Source organism: Melanostigma gelatinosum (assembly GCF_949748355.1).
Source record: "Melanostigma gelatinosum genome assembly, chromosome: 6".
In the NCBI taxonomy this organism is placed as follows: Eukaryota; Metazoa; Chordata; class Actinopteri; order Perciformes; family Zoarcidae; genus Melanostigma; species Melanostigma gelatinosum.
In genome coordinates this window covers 22,367,052-22,387,855 of record NC_136639.1, presented here as the reverse complement: position 1 = coordinate 22,387,855, position 20,804 = coordinate 22,367,052, and the positions used below count along the sequence as shown (strand labels likewise).

The following is a 20,804-nucleotide window of genomic DNA, read 5'->3' as shown; positions in this document are numbered from 1 at the left end:
ATGAAGCTGGAGTCACTCTCTGTGCTGTGTCTGTCGCTCCTGTTGGTTCATTCTTCTCTGGCCAAGAGAGGAGGCGGCTTCGGGAAGGGCTTCGGCTCCAAGAAGTCCTCCAACCGAGGCAGCACCAACAGGAACAGGAATAATGCGGGCTCCAGCTCTCAGGGTGGATACCCCAAGCAGCCTGGACAACCCAATCAGGGAGGCCACCCTCCGCAGTCAGGCAGAGCTGGGAATCCGGGTGGTTATCCCCAGCAGCCGGCTGGAGGCTACCCTAACCAGTATCCAGCGCGGGGCTCCCCATACGGAGGAGGCTATGGCGGCTATGGCGGTTACGGTGGTCATGGTGGTCATGGAGGTGGATTCATCAACCAAAACCCGAACAACAAAGTCCTGAGCCCTCACTACGGGGGCAGCTATGGATATGGGGGCCACGGTGCTGGTGGCGGCTCTCCCTTTTCCCACTCGGTTCAGGCAATGGGCATGCGTCCCTCTGACAGATCCAGAGGGTTCGGACGCGGCGCGGTGATGGCAGCAGCTGGAGGGGCAATGGCAGGGATGGCCCTGGGCTACGGGTTAGGGAGGTTCCCCCGTCCTCCCTTCGGCTTCCACAACCCCCAGGAGGAGCATTACTACAACCACTACATGTACAGGAGGTATGGGACCAAGTCCACCGATGCCAACGACTACAGCAGAGACTACCGGTACAGCCAGCCCCCTCAAAGCTACGACAGCTACATGGACTCCTGCATGACGAGGACCGACCTTCTGCCGGCAGAGAACCCAAAGCCAAACAACGACCCGGCTGCTGCTACCACAACTACAACCACTGCTGCCGCCTCAGGTCCAGACGTCGGCTCAGGCAGCAACACAACGGAGACCAACGGCACTGCAGCAGATAACTCCTCGACCTCCGCACCTTCGCCACCAAGCCCCCTAAATCGTTCTGCAGCCGATCCCGAGCCTCCGGCGCCACAAGTTGTCAGCAGCGCCGAAGACGACGACACGGTCAGCATCGTGGAGATCGGCTACCCGGCTCTGATCGAGCAGGTGAAGGCCAGGACATGCATGGAGCTGTACATGGTGTACTCTGAAAGGTACCTGAAGGGGCCGACCGATGGGGTGCAGCGGCTGGAGACGGGCTGTCTGGGGTTTGTAGCCGTGGTCACCAGTACTACACTGATGCTACTGAATAGCAACATGCTGATGTCGCTCCACTGAGGCCTTTGGTGATGGAGCGTTTATTGAAGGGATGGGAAATGATTGGGGAGAGAGGACTTTCTTCATCGTGTGTGGATTTTCTACTCTTTTTTTTTTTTATATTAAGGCATCACATCCTCATGCATGTGCTTGACTGGCGCATAGTGCCTCATCGTGGACCTATGTGTTTGAAGAAAGGAGCGGAAATGGTTCCAGCAGACAGCCAGCGATGGAACAGATTGCTCTTGTGTTTTCCTCTTCTGACAGACAAAGGGTACCATTAACTGTCCTTAATACTCCAGGCTTCTGACCGAGGAGAAATCCGGCCCATTAATGTCCATATAGATCTAAACGTGCTCTCTAACCAGGACAGATTCAATTACAACAAACTACAAGTGTTAAAAGTCCTCACAGTGGAGCGCCCTCTCGCCATAGAAACAAAGAGTGGCACTCCCGCTGCTCATCTGTTTGTGACGTGTTTACCAGAATAAAAACATCGACTTCTTTTTATATTTATTCAAGGAAACTGGGTCTTTTTTTGCATCAGAGGGAAAAGCACCCTGAGAGAGTTAGTCTGTCGCTGTGGCGCTGGTACAGACGGTTACGGTGACGATCTGTGTGACGGACATCGGCTTCTTAAATACGATCATTTTAACTCCAGGGATGTTGATGTCGGAGGACAGTCTAAAGAGTTGGAAAACAGTGAATCGTGGTCTAAATCTATCAGTTAATACTGGACTTTAACCTGTCTAACATCCCAGTACTCTACTAATACAGTACAAATATCACTGCTTTTGAACGGGGAGTTTTACATCCAGTGCAATACTATTTGTAATGATTCATGTCTACTCATTCTTTGTAGCTTAAAACACAAATTCACTTTTATCATATGAAAAAAGGTCCATGAACTACATGAAGTCAAACCAGAAAGACTGATTATTCAATCTGTCCGTACTTATTATCATGTGCAAACACAGACAGTAGTATGCATGCTGTTGTACCAACACAATTACTTTGGAACCAATGCAAAACAAAGTGCGCTTTTCCTGAGTATGTATGTAACCGTTTACCTCGTGTACTGCTTAGTACAGTGTGTCGTATATTTTCCAGATACTTTTTATACACTGACGTCCTCCGTCCTTTCTGTCCATTGTTCGCCTTCCTCTGCTTAACCCTGAGCCGGAGAGTCTTCTCCAAATCCTCCTGAATGTGATCTTGCAATATCAGCTGAGTTCATAATTGTTAAGGCCGCGTAACAAGATGTGTGATTTTCTCTCACACAGAAGCTAATTACTGAAACAAAACTATTTATAAAAGGGTACACTCTAGAGTTTTAATCTGAAAAGGAACAAATGCGGTGGAGTAAAAAGTACAATATTTGCCTCCGAGATGCAGTAGAAAACTAGCATAACATGGAAATACTCAAGTGAAGTACAAGTACCTTGAATGTGTAGAAGAATTTAGTGGCTTTCCAACTCTAAAACCAGGAGGTTCACATTTCAATCACTGAACTGCAATTACAACCAACAGGTTTCATTGACTGTGGAAGGATCTGATAAAAACCCCACAGTGTACCTTTAATGTGCTGCTTCATGTGTCCTGTGAACTTTGAATGTGTTTGAAAATGCTGATGTGCCACTTTTAAAAAGCCCCGTAAACCTTTTAACTGAGGAGTCCCATGTACTGCTGGAGCTCCTGCTGAATACTGAGGGTTGACTCGCACATTTTGGATTTGTTCTCGTCAAATAAACTTCAACTTCACGAATGTGCACTTGCAGACTTTTGTTTTATGGCTTTCAGAGTTGGCTGGGTTTGGGAACTTCACAAAATGTGAATTTCGTTTTTCAGAAACACTGCAGTGTTAACTGGGAGCTAATACTCAGAGGAAATCAAGTCTGTCTGGTATAATGAAGGACTAACTGAGGACGGGGTCGACTCCTCTGTGTGTTTCAGGTCTGAACGCGTGGTGAAGCGCGATTATTGAATGTGAACGGTCCAAAGAACACGGCTGGATGTTGCTTTACGACAGCAAACAGGAGCAATGGTGTGATCTGATTGGCTGTGAGCTCATGAAGCCGAGACAAGTCATGCAAGCACTTCAAGGCCCGATCAGAGTTTCTATTTGTTCATCAAAGACCACGCTCATTGGAACCGATATATTTTATAATATGATATAATAATATCCAGTGTTGGAAATTACATTACTGACACACTCCGTAATGACGTAATCCTCAATCTTATTGCATTGGAGTTGCAAATCCAAAGCAGTGGATTTAGTAAGTTGTCGACTATAGGCCCTGGTCCAGGTGTTGCCCTGGTCCAGGTGTGGCCCTGGTCCAGGTGTGGCCCTGGTCCAGGTGTGGCCCTGCCTCCCCTGGCACTGAGTGAAGCTACACATTGAACAGGTGAGCATCTCCTTTGTGGCGCTCTGTTCTTCTACAGATGCTTCTTCTCTGCTGCTGATTATTGGACTCGCATGACTAAAATTACCTATTTTCTAAAAATTCTGTTCGTCTGTCTTCCTATCTAGGATTTGGCCTCCCACATACAATCTATTGCAAGTATTGAAGTCATACATTTTTTTGTTTTTTACATCAACTTGAAACAGCAGCAGAGAGCAATGTGCTGATTAAAGACATGAGATACAGCTGAAAGCTCTGGAACAAGAAAGGCAGTGGTGCTTGTGTTGAAGTCTTCAGCTCTTTAGAATAGTTTCCCCCTAAAGTCCGATTTATCCGCGGTCAACAAACACGTAAACACCGTCTCTTCTCACAATAACGTAGACAATAAAATTCAACACAAAAGTTTGTCCTAAGTTATTTTTTATTGTTTTATTAACATGGCAGCACATTTTGCTCTTTTTGCTTTTTACATAAAAGTCTACAAAATGGCATAAAACATGTACTTTAATTTGGTAAAGTACACATAAACAAGCAAAGTACTGAAAAAAGTAAGACTGGAATACACTGTTTAATATGCTCATGCTCTCCGTCCCAGTATAACCGGTCCAGAGTTATAGAATATGAAACCGATTGAAAAAACTAAACTAAGAAGGTATAATGAAATACAGTGAGTAATGACATTATCATAACTGCTCTTAAGCTCTTGTCCTGACATGACTTGTTGAGGTAGACTTAACCTAATTACACATCCAATCTGTTCTATCTTCACTGAGACATATCGATCATAAAACAATCATCAAAAGTATAAAAAAAAAGGAGAGACTGCCCGGGGGAGAGGAAACCATATTCCTGACGTATTTCTACAGGAGGAGGTTTGTTCAGCTGCAGATTGAAGCTCGGTGTCATGTTGTGGAGGTCAGAAGTCATCAATTCAAAGGTCATATCTTAGGTCACATTGGACTATTTTAAGTCAGGTTGAGGGTTGTTTTCTTTAGTCAGGGTTTGTTCGGACCCGTGTGTGTTTTTGGGATCCCAGCTCCGGCTCTACATGAAGGCCCCCCAGTGGCCCATCAGCAGGGCCATCAGGGAGCAGATGACCACGATGATGCTGTTGTAGATTGGCCCGCTGGACGCTCCAGTGTAGTATCCCATGTCCCCGGAGCCCTCCGCCTCGTAGCCGGGCCTGCGGCCGTAGCCTCCACCGCCTCCGTATCCTCCGTATCCTCCATAACCTCCTCCATAACCACCACCATACCCTCCATAACCACCTCCATATCCTCCACCGTACCCGGGGCGGCTCAGGGCAGACCCGATCACGGCTCCTCCTATGGCGCCTGCTGCAGCTGCCCCGGCTACTCTCCCCACACTGGAGCCACCGCTCTGGACCGGCCTGTAGCCTCCACCCCGGCCGAAGCCTCCACCTCGGCCGAAGCCTCCACCTCGGCCGAAGCCTCCGAAGCCTCCACGACCACGTGCCTCCGAGCTGGGTAACAGCGTGACGAGGAGCAGCAGGCAGAGAGCTGCTGTGAGGGGGACTTTATGCTGGACACACATTATTGTTTTATCCTGGAACAATAAGACAAAGGAAACATTAGTAGGAGGCGGGAATGTGTCCCTTTTCTGTTTCTGTTGTTCTTGTTGCTGGACGGTGATGGACGAAGTCCACAGTAAACCAGAAAACCACAGTACATCAATACCCGGTAATAACAATTCATTTAAAGAGACAGTTTCAAGCAAGAAGCACAACATGTTTCTCAGAGTTTCTAAAATAAAGACAATCACAGGATAAAAAAATCAGCATTAAAAAAGATGCAGGAGGAAGAAAAAAAAAATCAGTATAAAACGTGTAAAAAAGAACATATACATAAATATACATGAAGAAAGGGTAAGCTGTCAATAAAAGATGTTATACAAAAAGATGCTAAGAAACAGCATCTGTAAATACTTTAAATTAGTAATAATAGGAAGTGAACTAAGTCCTGCAAGTACCAATGAAGTATTATCAGCTAAATATACGGGTGTAATATCATCATATACATTATATATCATATTAAATATATACCATTTGAAATGTAGCTGGTTGAGGTCATGATCTTTGTGTATAAATGTAAACACTGATGAGTAGATTCATCTACAAAAACACTTCATAGTTTTAGAAGTTGATCATATACTTTAAAGCGTACTGGAGTAAAAAGTACAATGTTTGCCTCACAAATGCTGCAGATAATGAACATACCAGTGTATGTACTTGGTTGTACTTGGTTGTACTGATGGGGGGGATGTTCTCTTGTCCGCTTTAGTCCGGCTGCGTGTTATTTTTACGTTGCTGATAAATTAAGAGCAGGACAGATCACGGCTCGTAATCCAGTTTTGAGAAACACATTTTACACAAGCGGCGTCACGGCTGCGACACAATTTAACACCGTGGCTGACCTGGGATCAGATGGCTTTCATAATCTCCAACGCCCTCATTAGGATCGACTGGAGGAGATGAGATCTGGTTCTATAGACCTGTGGGGCAAGACCTGCTGCAATAATCCCCAATATACGACTGTTGTCAGCAATAAATAAATGTTGTCTCAGTGTCTAAACCCATCGAACCGAGAGAATAACGTAGAACTTTAGGAGAGTGACAGAAAGTTAAACAGATAGAGAACTAATTGAATGAAATGAATAGAAATAGAAATTAGGGAAATGACACTAAAAAGATACAAGATATCACAGATATACAAGAAATATATATCAGATATTTGTGCAGAAGAAATCCAGTAGTCCAACTCCAGCAGCCACTGTGTATAGTGTAAGTAAACAAAACATAATAAAAGTGTTTTATGTTATACTATGTTATGCATTATAGAATGTGTGCAACATATGTAATAAACACACGTTATACAGTAATACGAAATAGTGGTAAGGTAACTACAGTAAGTACATGTACTTTATACTTATATTCCATATTTAAGACAGAAATGTATTCATTTAACAGCTATAGTTATGAGTGACATTTGTGTTTGACGTATGCAAACACAAACAAAATATATAATCTGATTGTAAAACGTAATGCATTGTTATAGATTAAATTGAGCAGTTAAAAATGGCCAAACTCCAACACTAAAGTGCTGCTTATGTATTAAAACATGGTGCTGAAGGACACAATGAAATTACTTCTTCCACCACTGAGCAGCATGACATCATTTGCTTGGCCATCAACACACAGTATGCAGTCTAATCTGTGTCCTCTAAAAAGACGAGTTGAGCTATAATTACACGAGGTCACTTAGTTTGACAATAATCCAGCGACTCCCAGATTAAAGCTGCAGCACCGACTCACAAAGGAGGAGGATTAAAAACGTTTCATTGTGAATTTGAAGCCCTCCGATCTGTTTACCAGCGTATTAGTATTACTCGTGTCTACACAATTTGTGCAGCGGAGGACAAATTAAATAACAAGAGGAATGTATTCACAAAATCAGATGAGCGGTGGTGGGAGAAGCACTCAGATCCTGAAGTACTGATTTCAAAATGTTACTTAAGTAAAAGTACACAAGTGTTATCCCCAGAATAAAGCTGAAATATCAAATACTTACAGCTCAGAATGGCTCCTTTCAAAGTGTTGAACATTATATTATGATATCGTATCACTGATGAACATATAAAGCTTTTTAATGTTAGTTTGTCAATGTGGAGCACCTTTCTGATAATTTCTGTACTATTGGGTAGATTAGTAGTACGGTACTGCTTCAGGTCATGTTTTTTTCAAATGATAAAAGTAAATAAAAAGGTACAATACGGTACTTAGTAAATGTACTGTGTTACATTCCACCACTGAAAACATTGTTGAAACCCGCTGAACTCAATAGAAGCGTGCATGAAATAAGTATAAATGAGAATGAACAGCCTCACCTGTCGACTGTGACGGACACAAAGACGAGGATCCTCTTCCACGCGGTGTTCGCTGGCCGCTCACTCTTCTGACAGAGAGAAGCGTGTCTCAGGACCAGCCTGTGATCCTCCAGACAATCTCCATCAGGTGAGTGGATCACTGTCTCACACCTGCTCATTGGCTGGGTGTGCAGTAAGCTGCTGTAGCAGACATCACACATAAATGCCTCTGCGTGTGTGTACATGTGTGTGTCCTAATTTAGTGTGAATTATTTAACCACTTAGTGAATAAACCAGAACACTTGACGAACTCTCCCGAAGCTTTGACTCATGTTATTTCTCCTCCGTCATTCTGAAAGATTTAAACCTTATTATACAACATGCTGGGCTTTTCCCCCACTGACCTGAACGAGACTGAGGGAGATTACAGATTATATCCATCTATCAGGATGACTTTTCTTTTATAACATCATTGTATGAAAAAAAACTCATTTTCCAAATCGTGGCATGAGTTCTTAACATCTTTAACGATCATTATTTTGTAAAAGACACAATACAAAAAGCAGGCAAGTCTTCAAAGAGTCACTAAAAATAGAACATGCACACTCACACTCTCTCTCTCTCGGTACTGTACGGCGAGACTTTGAACAACGACGCTGGGAGACGTTGAGCGGACGAAAGCGAAGCGCTGTACACATGGAGGCAACTTGTGCTGCTTTGAAATGCTCACTCATACATTTACAACATTCTTCCAACAAAGACGGTCGGCATAATTCAGTCTTGTGAGATTTCACTCGTGTCATTCTCTGTTGGATGTAAAAAAAAAAATAGACAGTCCAACTCCTACCAGGAGTCATGGTGTGAAGAATGATGTTGAATATTGTTCGTGGATCAGACGGTATATTACTGTGCTTGTTAACATGTCAACATGACTTCTTGTCATGTTACATCAGGCAGGAATACAAGCGAGGACGACTCACCAGAAAACCTCAACGTCTGCTTTCTTTCTTCAAAGGAATAGTTTCGGGGGAATCAGCGTATTTTTACTTCTTGATGAGAGTTTGATGAGTGGATTAATACCATACAGTAAATAAGAAGCTATCACAAGCAGCTGGTTAGCTTAGCACAAGGACTGGTAGCAGCTAGCTAGCCTCACTGTTTCTAAAGACGACAACTGCCCACCAGCACCTCTGAAGCTCACAAAACACTTTATTTGTTTCGTCTGTACAAAAACCAAAGTGTTAACACGACACACTTTGGTTTTTGAAGAGATTGAAATGAGATAAGACATATTAATATGTGAGCTTTAGTGGTGCTGGTCAGCAGATTTTGTTCACTTCAGAAAGAGCCAGACCTGCTAGCAGTTACCTTTAGTCTTTGTGCTATGCTAAGCTAACCGGCTGCTGTTATACAGACAGCTAACTCGGCGAGAAAATGTTTCCCAAAATCAAACTATTCCTTTAACCTCAACAGTTGTCTCCTGATGGCCACAACATAAACAGATTATCTGCTCCGACAACCTTCAATAATCCCTGTGGTGAACTTCTCAGCCCAGATAATATTGAGAGTCTATTAATATTCCTTCAATCACAATATTTTAAAAACTCTCAAACAGAGTGGAACACAAAAGGAGCATGACTGTGTGGTCTGATGTTGTTCTGTTGTACTTTTATAACTTCAAAACACGGGACCATCGTGTGTCTTTGTGCTTGGAGAAACCTTTTAACAGGCACTTATTATACGATGCGTGCGCTTTAAATAGGTTTTGGGTCATCAGCTGGCAAACTGAAGGGTCGAGACAGAAGACACGGCGTCTCGTTGTCGACTCATTCTGCACTGGAACGTCTTTCTGTGTGCTCTGTACCTGATGACAAGGCGATAAGAAGGTCTGAAGACTGCTGCTAACATGCAAACAACACGGCATGTCAACGCTTTGTCTGTAGGATCCTTTGATTGGAACATTTGAAGAAAAGAAAAAAAAAAAGGCTCCGTGCAGAGGCAGGCGTTCAGGAGGAGCAGGATAATCGCTGAAACACACACATTGGTGTTCTCGTCAGCTGATCCTGGGTCAGCATCTCGGTCACAGCTGGGCAGATGTGGTGCTTCTGACGGTCCGATGAGCAGATCACATGCACGTCGCCCCCTCTGGAAGACAACCGAGCTCCTTCTCAATTCTACAGCGCAGGTATGTATACCTGCAGGTACAGGCAGACAAATGCAGACGGAGGAAGAATGAATGGATTACAATGCCATGTTCTGTAAGCTCATAACAGCTGGTGAACATGTGGAAGACTTTGGCCGTTAGAGGCAAAACAGAAAGGAGACGAGATGGTTTCGTGGAGAATATTAAGTATTACTATTCTCTTGTACCTTCTCCTGAGTTTCACCACCTCTCTGTCCTCCTCCTCCTTCAGTTTGGTGATGAAACTCTTCAGCACGGGCATTTCAAACTTGATATACTGCGCCACCTGGTGGAAGGGAGGAGAAACGAGCACATGAACAGAGAGTAACACGAGGTCAATCAGAGGATTATAGGAGACACGGAAGAGGAGACACGGAAGAGAAGACGGGTTCATATCTCCGTCACAGTGAATGTGGTGAATTACATCATACGTGACTTCTTCTCCGAGGTCTTCCTCCATGAGGAACACCTTGCAGACCTGCTCACACGGGCCCTGCATGATTCTCAGCACCAGAGGAAAGTCACTCCGCTTCAGCTTCACACGCTCTGAAAACATGGACACGTCCATCAAAAAGGTATCGATTAACAGGGTTTTCTTCATCGACTTTTCTTTCTCTTCACAGGAAACAAACTGAACAATTCACACTCACCTCCGCTTGTGTGGACGAGGTAGAGCGCAAAATCGTCGGGGCTGTTCTCGATTTTGAACTTGTTGAGGAGAACTCGAAGCACCTGCGGTGTCCTCATGCAGCTGTTGATCCGGACATTAGTCACTGAGCCGAAAGCAGGGGTAAACACGGACGTCTGAGAAAAGCAAAAGACAGCAATTTATTTTCCTCTATAACATACTGTATGTACTACACACACACACACACACACACACACACACACACACACACACACACACACACACACACACACACACACACACACACACACACACACACACACACACACACACACACACACACACACACACACACACAGCGTTGCTGCCACATCCAGCACGTGTTTAAACGTAGCACACAACACGTTTTTCAGACTTCACCTTGTGGTTGTAGAAGTGTCCGTTGATGGAGAAGCGATGGCGTCTGATCTTCCTCTGGTCGCTGGGTGAGCGCCGCTGGCCCCGTCTCAAGACGCCGGCATCGCTCTTCGTCCTGAACAGCTGAGCGGAGCTATCGCTGTCCTCTGTCCAATCAGTCATAACATCAGCTATTATTCAGGGTTATTTAGACTCATCTTTAAATGAAGTTGTGGTGGAAGTAGTGATACCACAGTGAAGGAACACTCACCATAACAGTCTGGCGATTAAAGTATTATTTGAGTGAACGCAAGTATTCCCATCAAAAAAACCTTAGTACCAAAAGTAAAAGCAGGATGGTCATTTTCAGAATATGTACTTTTAAAAGTGGGGCAAAATTAATATTTCTAACGTTCAGGTAAAAACAGGATGACGCAAATATGAGAGACAGATGTGATGCTCTCTTCTTATCTCACTGTTGTCAGATGCAAACCCTCTGGACCAACTAAAGATAAGGCTTTAATTCCTTTCCACCTGACACTGTCATGTTTACACAAAGCAGCTGAGGGTCAATTAGAGATTTGGTCCACAGTGTTGTTAACCGAAAGTTAATTTGATTTTAACACGTTTCTTTTTTTGTGTTGGGAGCTGATGAGCCAACACAAGTAAAAGAAGTGAAAAGGTATTACTTAATGACTCAGCAGTTTCGGTGTTGGTATTGATGAATGCATGTAGTGACTCACCTTCTTCTGCCTGTTCTTCCATCACATCAGAGTCCTCTGGTTGGCTGTCAGGTGGCGTCAATTCCACTGTGGGCGGGCTCTGCTGACCATCTGTGCTGTTGGGGGAACTTAAAAAAAAAAAACAGAGACGAAGAGACTGTAAAGATACAACCAAAATACTTTGTGCATTCAAACTGTTATTCTGGCTATAGATACATATTTTTCTTCGTTTTAGACAAAAGTGACAGTGGAGTCACAATGTCAACAGCATAAGACTTAAACTCTGGAGTTACAACATCTCCATAAAAACACTGACACGCTGTTATTATTATAGACCTCATTAAGCAGCAGACGTTTGTTAACCACTTACACACATACACGTCACCGTTGGTCACTTTCAGCTTGTGACAGCTGTTCCTCTTTATTGATGCAGTTTTTCATGACATGTGAAAGTATTTCCTTTAATATGTAAAGTAATGTTGCTTTATTTTCGGACTGAAGCATCTGCAACACCAGCAGAAATAATTTAGCCTCTTTGGGAGCTCTGTGCTTGAGAGGTTGTCTGTATTTCAAAACTCGCAGTATCAAAACCTGATAGACGGAACGTTTTTGTTGCTGCAAACTGTTGTCCAACCTGAGAAAAAGCAACTTCACAGCTGTGGGTTGTAAGGTGATTTAGATACTTCAAAGTTAACGTCCTTTTTCATGAAGTGTTGATGTTATTTTGTCCCTACATGTCTGTGAGGTCTGTTTTTAATGGAACAAGAATACTGATGAATGAATACAGAAAGGGGCTTCAAGCCTGTCTACGCTAATTGATCTGTGGTAGCTTGGGGCAAAATCCAAAACGGAGGCAGCAGTGTTAAAGGGTTCCCCTTTGTCTCCGGACCGTTGCCAATAGGATTTAGCAAACTGTGGAAATCAATTATCTAATTCAACCTCGACATAATCCATATCTGACCCCTGCTGACCCGCTGGGCATCACCATTTCCGGTCATCGAGGCGTAACTGAATCCGTCCGGACCTCTTACCCTTGACTGTCCAGATTGCAACCCGAGTGCCAGGACGTGGAGGAGGGGGGCGGGCGGATCCGCTCGTGGTCATCCTGCATCTGAAGCCTGATTGGCCGCCGCAGGCCCCAAAAGATATTCAGCAAGCCCTCGACGATCAGCTCCCCCTCTTCCTGTTGAGGGAGAGGAGCCGTGGTCAACACACACACACAGCTGTTATTATCCCTCTGGGATACAACGCACAGGACTCATTAAATTACAATTGACAGAGAGTAAATTGGTGACAGGAAGGCAGACAGACAGACTGTAGTGAAAGTGCTTCTGTTGAAGAAACATTAAAACACACACACACACACACACACACACACACCTCTCTGTGTCTGAGCTGTAGGTTCTGTCCTTCATAGTAGAGGTTGTACGTCTTCAGATGTGAGAGGACTGTTGCCCTGGAGACAGAGAGGAGGAAATGCTGATTTCACATATTTGTAGCCCACTTATGTAAATATGTACGTGTGTGTGTGTATCATGTGAACTACATTCTACAGAGCATCAGATGTGGGTTGATTGATGTCATGCTGTCAAGGCAGCCTTGAAGTCAAAAATAAATCTTCTTTTAGAGACTAGAAATGTGCTAGAAAAAGGCGACAGTGTGAAAGAAATGAAAGAATCCCGATTTGTCTGGCTGTCTGACGGTAACATGCTGAGTTGGCTTTTTAATTAGGAGGTTTTCAGACAGAGAACACAGTATCTTCACAACAGGACTGTCGAGTAAATTAAATCTTCTGAAATGTTCTCTTTTGGTGATCATCTTGGTTGTTTTATAGTGAGCTGTAGTACTCACGTATACTCAAGTCAAGTACTGACATACTATATCCTTTAAGGTCTCTACGAGGTATTCAGAGCGTAACTACTGACTCCACACGGCTCTCAACATGGCGACGGCTCACAGCTAACGTCGGTAACCGCGCTAACGTCGGTAACCGCGCTAACGGTGCGAATTACGGCAAAAGTGCTGACAGAGCCAACAGTGTTGACGTGAGGAGTAACCGGAGGACGGCTGGGGGCGTTATCAGCAGTAACCGTATATTAATGCTCTGAATATTGTACGACAAGCTTTAACTAGATGCAGAAATGCTTGTATGCCTCGTAAACGGTCAGCAGTGAAGTAAAGTACGCACACGTTTGCAGATAGACGATACAAGTTAATGCAGGGTAAGAAGACCGTTATATGCAGATGGTTTTGAATCCTTACTTCCTGATGAACTTGTTCTCTCCAATCTGAACCCTGTACTCTGGATCATCCATTCTCAGTCAGCATGAGAGGAGCTGGGACACAAACAAGCAACACAGAGCGTTAACACAGTTTCTCCCTCTGTCTCATGACTCCTCATGACCGCTGACTGAAGAGGAGGAGGTGAGGAGAGGGACTGCAGGAAGGAGGAGGAGGTAAAGCTCCACACAGTAAACAACGATCACAGATCATATCTACCGTAGTTTCCTGTCTATGCTTTTTTTTTTAGTTCAAGAGACAGATCAACTCATAGTGAACAGTTAAACCAACGCTACGCAGTCACACCATCTGGTATGTGATGGAGGAGAACAGCTGCTCTCTTCCTCCTCTTTCCTACAGTAAATCTTCTCTTTCCTGTTCCCCCTTTGACTCTATCTCCTCACGTCTGTATCTCTCCGCACACATGCAGCTGTTTAAAAAAATGGCACCCGGCCATCACCGGAGGGCTTTTCCTTCGCTGAACGTTGGTGTATATGTCCTTGTGTATCAGCGGAGGATGCAGGACAGAAGCTCCCCCGACAAGGAGATGAACAGGTGGAGGACACATGTGCCACCCACATAGCCTAATCATTACAGCTGCTTAAACATTCATCTGTGAGCACACTATCATATGTGTTATCTACCCATCATAGATGTGTCTATACACACAGTACATGTAGTCTGTCTGTCCTTTAAATCAAATACAATGGACGTAGAGGTGAAGAATTATATATATAAACTTGTGTCCTGGAATTTATCTTGTTTTCTCACTTTCTCTGTATTTCACACTTTCACACATTAAATAAAGACTGTTTTAAAGGATGTGTTGGCAACTTTAGCTCTTAAACAACACATCATTTACATTTCTTGTGGACCATCTTTGAAGGTAGCCTCTGCATTATTTTTGATTTTAACTAACACTCTGTGGATGGAAAAGTCAGTGCGTCATGTCTGTCCACCACTTTGGTCCAGACTGAAATATAGAATAGAAATATTGAATGGATTGCCATGAAATTACATGGTCATGGTCCCCAGAAGGTGAATCCTACTGACTTTCATCGGTTGCCAACATGTGGTTGACATTTTTTATATTTGAGTGAAATATCTCAACAACTACTTGATGGATTAGTTGTGTAATTGTGTGCAGATACTCATGGTGTTAATGAGTTAGCTGATCCTGACTTTTGCTGTAAATATTTCACTTATCCAGTGAAACATCTCAACAACAGCTGGACGGACATTGAGACATTCATGGTCCCCTGACAATATATCCAAATCAAGGTCCTCTAAGGGCATCATCAGATCTACACCCGTCCGGTGCTTTGTTGGGTTTATGACCAGATACCTGCAAACACTAACTACAATACAATCAGCTGCATTTTGTGCTGAATGCTAATCAGCAAATGTTAGCATGTTAGCAGGCTGAAGCTCTGTGTGGCGCGTATTCCACCACAGAGAACATCCAGTCTGCATTCATTTTTCAATGTTGTATTATTGTTGGACCAGAGCACATTCAGCACCTCCATAACATAACTCACCAAAGTATGAATACTTCAAGTCAGAGGGACATACCTGCCAAATAAGCGTGGTATAAATGTCAGTTCCAAGAGTACAAAAGATCATACCGTAGTGAAGACTGTGTGATGTTGTTGAGTCACCAGAGACAGCTGCAGAAGAGGAGGGAGAGAGAGAGAGAGAGAGAAAAAGATTAAGAGAGGTAGACTCTATGTATCCTCAGGTATTAGCAGTTTTGTCACTCAGGTGTCTGTATCAAACGCCTTTTCTTGCGAGTCTGACAGCGAACAGACGAGGAAGAATCGGGGGCGTTTAAAAGGAAGTGCTCCCCTTCCGTTGAATCACTTCCTCCTTTGCTCAGTCAGTCACACAGGAAACTGACACTGACACGGCCCTAAACTTCCTCAATTCAAGCAGCGCGGCTGTACTAACATGCACACCCAAACAAAGTTAGTTCTCACACACACACACACACACACACACACACACACACACACACACACACACACACACACACACACACACACACACACACACACACACACACACACACACACAGTATTGTAATGTAGCAGCTTTAAACACACAGTGCTGATAAATAAACCGAGACTGTCAATCACTGATATAAATGTGTTCAGCTGTTGTGGGCAAATGAAATATTAAACACCAATCAGCCCAGCCCCATCAATATTTCAGCGGCTGTATTAGTCCTGTCAAGCGCTCGAAAAGATCAAGCGTTCAGCTGCACAATGGAGACCATTAGTCTTTAATACGGCGGCCGTGGTCACTGGCCGGTGATGCCGGCGGTCGCAGACGGACATGTGGCCGACTGTCAAACCGAAACAATGTCGTAATTGTGTCTCACAAGACCAACGGGAATTTTAAGTCAACCACCTCGACAACTGATAACGAAATCGACTGCTTCCTGACGTTACCACAGGACATGAAAATCAAATCTGAGATTTAACCTTTAAAGCTGCTGCTGGAGTATTAATGGCTGTTGTACTCAATGTGAACCCTGTTCACTGTTTGCTGTTGGTGAAAGTTTGCAGAAAAAAAAGGCTTGATAAGTGTGTGTTTTTGACTTTGTTCCGAGGGGATTTTAAAGGTTTTCTTCAGCTCAAGATCTCAGTTTTCCCTCACAAGTCTTGAAATGTTTCAAGACTAGTGCCAATACGATACCAAAATATTTGTTTCTTAGCAACGTCTCAAATGTTAGATGCTGTACAAACACAAGCAGCTGGTCAAAATATCATCAGGAACTCTCCGATGAAAGAATAAGCAAAAGCGACCATGAATCAGAGCAAACACTAGATGCCAAAACAAAAGAAGTATTGAGTTTGAAAATGACAAGAACTTCAGCGATACTGCTGTCATGAGCCACACAGCCTCCTATGCAACCCCCTTTACCAAACACCTCCACCATGACCTTTTGTACACCATGTTCAGCTTCTCCTCCAGAATCGAGCCTGTAGAATCGTTATAATTACCTTGACGTTTCACCAAAACGGTTCCAAACCAGCGATAGCCGTAAGTCCACCTCGTCTGTGTGCAAATTATTTCCGTGACATTTACACTGCAGAAATTTTGACTCTTTCTTTTGAAGCCAACAGCAGCATCTGAATGCAGTGAGACTGACCCCGTCCTGTCTCCAATCAGGGAGCTCTTCTGCTCATAATGTAGACCTCATTGTCTCATTACAACATCAGCCAATACTCAGCCTCCGTCTTCCCCTCGGCCTCATTCATCTGCTCAGTTTTTAGTTTTTTTCGTAACACAATAACTCCATTTATTCAAATTTTTCTGATTAGGGAATTCTTTCCTCTCTACTGTCTGGACTGTTTTTACCATTTCGCTTTCTCCTTCGTGATTCCCTTGTGAAAGACTAGAAACCATCCAGCATGCTATTAAAACTCATGACCACAACTTCCTGACCCCCCCCCCTCCCTCTTTCATTGACACACATGCACACTTGTTTTCTGCCCTCTTGCCCTGTTGTCTCTGAACCTCCTCTGTCAAAGTCTTTGGCTGAAATAGACGATGAATAGCTCCAAACCTCCTCCCGTCTGCTTTCAATCCCACCACATTACTACAGCTCTGCCTCACTATTGTCACCATTGTCATAGCAACACCGAAAACTCCCAGAAACCAAAAATAGTGTGTGCGTGTGTGTGTGTGTCTCCTGCGCCTCATTAGGCATACAGTACTGGGGTTGTCAGAAAAAAAACACGTTGCAAGAATCTAAATATGGCGTCCAGATTCTCCAGATCAAGCAGAAACTATTCGTGCCTCTTTGTTGACTGTGGCGCTGCAGAGATTTGTCGGTCCACGACAAATACATCAGCAACTATTATGATAATCGATTACTCATCATTCCTGTCATTTTGCCAATAACCAGAAAGGCAAAATATGCACTGGTGTAAGTTATTTAAAGTTGAATCATTTTCTAGTTGTCTTAGTCTTCTATAATGGTGAACTGAATGCATTCGTGCTTTGAGACTCAACACAACGTTCACAGAGCTCACCATGGGCTCTTCTGTGCTATTGATTGCAGCTCATGTTGACCTAATACTTCATTAAAGATGAAGAGTTCACTCAGTGGATAGTTCATCAGACCCACAAACCTAAAACTAATGCAGTCTGGTATAAAGATCCTACACATAATCAGTTTAAGGAGTGTGGATTCCACTTTGTGAACATGTTGAAAGGAGCTGTTTAATTGTATTGTTTTTAATAAATGGTCCACCCTAATGCAGGTAGACAGAAACTACCATACAGCTGAATTAACACCTCTCTTAAACAGCATCAATACAAACTGAGCATAAGCTTTATGATAGTAGGATACATTCTACCAACTAAATCCACACTTTCCTGAAAGGCTGTTGCAGTATTATTATGTTAGCAAAGTGTACTAAATAAACTGGCAGCTGAATGTACATTTAAAAGACAGAACAACACTCACTTCATGTCTAGCCAGCCGTATGTGTGGAGAGGAATCTCAACTAACTATTGCTTGTTATGTAACCTTATATACTAACACACAGCTGTGCACACACTCCCTGCTAGAGACCAAACGTGGATAAATAGGGCATGTGTTATCATTTTCTGCTTAACATTTAGGCTCCAGTGTTACACGGAGCATGCCCATTACCGCTGCATGTGATTTAAATACACCACACACGGCTCCTATTCGAGATTTTCTGTCCATAAATGTGTCGCCCGTGCTTTTATACAATAAATAAATGTCGCTGTTGTGCATTCAATGTTGTCTAAACGTGTCTACGTCTTCTTTAGCAGGCTAACGTTACAAACAATCACGCTATCAAACTACACGCAGTCCACGTCCCATGTGAACCCGCAGACAGCATCACGAGCAGCCCGCTACAGCGACGCTTCTGTCTAATTCCTGCAGACTTTTGGACATCTATCTCGGCTCACCAAACCCGGCGGAATCAGGCTCTCCGGTTGTCCTCGTCCACTGGCTCCTTCTCCCGTCTTTCCTCTTCTTGCCCGTGACGGCTGAACTATCCGTTAACGGTAAACTCCTCGGTCAACTCGCTCGCCCTCCTGCCGCTGGAAACAATCGCTGGGGCGCGTGCATCCAGGAGGAGGAGAGCGCGAGAGGTCCATCTGCTGTGGCGGAGCCCGCGGAACGGAGGCGTCTGGGGGCCCCGACGGGAGCCAATCAGAAGGCGAGCCTCACGCCCCTTTGTTCGTGCTGCGTGCAGAGATGAATGAAAACACCGAAACAATAGGAGAGCCGAGCATGCGCACACCATCTCACTAATGCACTATTATTCAGTGGATCAGAAACCATAATTTACTTAAGTTATAAATGTAAATAACACAACTGGTTTTTAAACCAATTTCAAACTGTCGACCACTAGGAAAAAAACAATAACTAAACAGTGAGTATTAAGATATAACTACATTTTTGTAGTATTTTTCACCCAAAAATGACAAATATTTGCTTGATATGATGCATCTCAAATGTGCATTTATTTGTTTTTTCAAATATCGTGGTAAATGATTTTTCGATCAAACGAGCAATTTGAGGACATACATTTGGGCTCTAGGGAGTTTTGAGGCGATTTTCACGACTTTAGTCTTTCATAGACAAATGATTAATTGATTATGTATATAATCTTTAGTTGCAGCCCTCATATTTAACTAAAGTAACACTGTAATTTTAAATTCAGCCGAAACCGTGTAGCATTCAAGTCTTCACTAAAATCGCTCACTCTCACAATTAATACATTTCTTAAAGCTAGATTTTACTTCAAGAGAAGGGCTCAAAATTAGGTAAAAAAAAACAACCTTAGCATCAGTTGATATCATGTTGTCAAACTAAATTAGATTTAATTACATTACTAAAAAAACAAGGAAGCTGGGGAAGTTTCTGCTTTGCCTGGATTATAATCCATTTTTAGCTGCACGATAAATCTGTGCCTGTAATCTAATAATTTACAATATTTTTAATATAACTTTGATAGTTTTCATATTAGGGTACTTGATTGGTATTTGATGGCAACATTAAAAAACGTTTATCTATTTATCTAAAAATACTAGTTGCCCACCTGCCTGGAGTATTTAACTGTAGCTTAAATTAGAAGTAGATGTATTGGTGGTGAACACCATGGTTACACAGGCAGAGCTGTAATTAAATAGATGGGAAACAGCGTCACATTTTCATAACTTTCATACTGATGGAAAAAGTGTCAATAGCATGAGATCTCTCTGTACAGCACATCAATATTTAAATTTACACCATCGCAGTTAAATCAAACTTGTGACGGGCTAAATATTTCAGTTTAATTACCAATAAAGACAAAAGACTGCGTTCATTCAGTAACATCTTATTAGATCGCTTTAGGAACAAAGATTAAAACATTTTATAGCTACAAATTAGTTTACACAATTTGTCTTCCAGAAGGTTTAGCAAACTTTACTCCGTTAAATGTACATTTATTTTGGTCAGTTTTGTTTTTACATCTATTTAAAGTTGCTCAGCTTGTTCTTGTAATGTGTTAACATGAAAGCAATGTTAGAATAAAAAAATACAATATGAAAAAGGTCCAAACAAAAACACACAAAAGGATTCCACCAAACCACAGATTCATAAAGGATCAAAATGTATTTACTTAAAAAAAAAAAAAAAAAAAGTACAACAGAAGGTGCAATTTCCAGCATGATTTATGATTAAAAGTTTTTTTTAATTTTTTTCCCTATATATATATATATACATATATACATATACATATATATACATATATACATATACATATACATATACACATATATATATATATATATACATACATACATACACACACACATACATACACACATACATACATATACACACATACACACACACGCACGCATACATACATACATATATATATATATATATATATATATATATATATGAAAAAAAAAAATACATTGAAAAAGATAAAACACACAATAGTATATTCTTCAGGTAGCACCCCCTTCAAAATAACTGAAAGGGATTGATGTCTTCGTGTCACACACCTCGTGGCCACCTTAAGAGCTGTTGCTCGTATGTAAATCAGGGAAGAGAGTCTGTGCTTGTGAAG

General features: G+C 42.7%; 3 protein-coding genes across 5 annotated transcripts; 1 reads left to right on the top strand and 2 right to left on the bottom strand.

Annotated features, from left to right (window-relative positions):
• On the top strand, nt 1–1,218 carry LOC306779075 (uncharacterized protein; the record flags this gene model as incomplete). The annotated part of the gene is made up of 1 exon (XM_079270824.1): nt 1–1,218. The coding sequence occupies one exon, from the start codon at nt 1–3 to the stop codon at nt 1,216–1,218; it is 1,218 nt and encodes a 405-aa protein (XP_079126950.1).
• A 3,362-nt stretch (nt 1,219–4,580) lies between these two features.
• On the bottom strand, nt 4,581–5,153 carry sprn2 (shadow of prion protein 2; the record flags this gene model as incomplete). Its single annotated transcript, XM_079269603.1, has 1 exon — nt 4,581–5,153. The coding sequence occupies one exon, from the start codon at nt 5,151–5,153 to the stop codon at nt 4,644–4,646; it is 510 nt and encodes a 169-aa protein (XP_079125729.1). The 3' UTR covers nt 4,581–4,643.
• A 2,882-nt stretch (nt 5,154–8,035) lies between these two features.
• rassf2b (Ras association domain family member 2b) lies at nt 8,036–18,769 on the bottom strand. Of its 3 annotated transcripts, none has more exons than XM_079269736.1 (11): nt 18,643–18,769; nt 15,315–15,356; nt 13,672–13,745; nt 12,790–12,865; nt 12,441–12,592; nt 11,431–11,537; nt 10,712–10,854; nt 10,314–10,467; nt 10,088–10,209; nt 9,852–9,949; nt 8,036–9,676 (listed from the first exon to the last, which is right to left on the bottom strand). In XM_079269736.1, the coding sequence occupies exons 3-11, from the start codon at nt 13,722–13,724 to the stop codon at nt 9,607–9,609; spliced, it is 975 nt and encodes a 324-aa protein (XP_079125862.1). In that variant the 5' UTR covers nt 13,725–13,745; nt 15,315–15,356; nt 18,643–18,769; the 3' UTR covers nt 8,036–9,606. The 3 variants fall into 3 exon arrangements, with proteins under 3 accessions (XP_079125862.1, XP_079125863.1, XP_079125864.1); XM_079269737.1 differs by lacking the exon at nt 18,643–18,769 and adding an exon at nt 16,695–16,735; XM_079269738.1 differs by lacking the exon at nt 18,643–18,769 and having other exon boundaries at nt 15,315–15,378.
• Between the last annotated feature and the right edge of the window lie 2,035 nt (nt 18,770–20,804).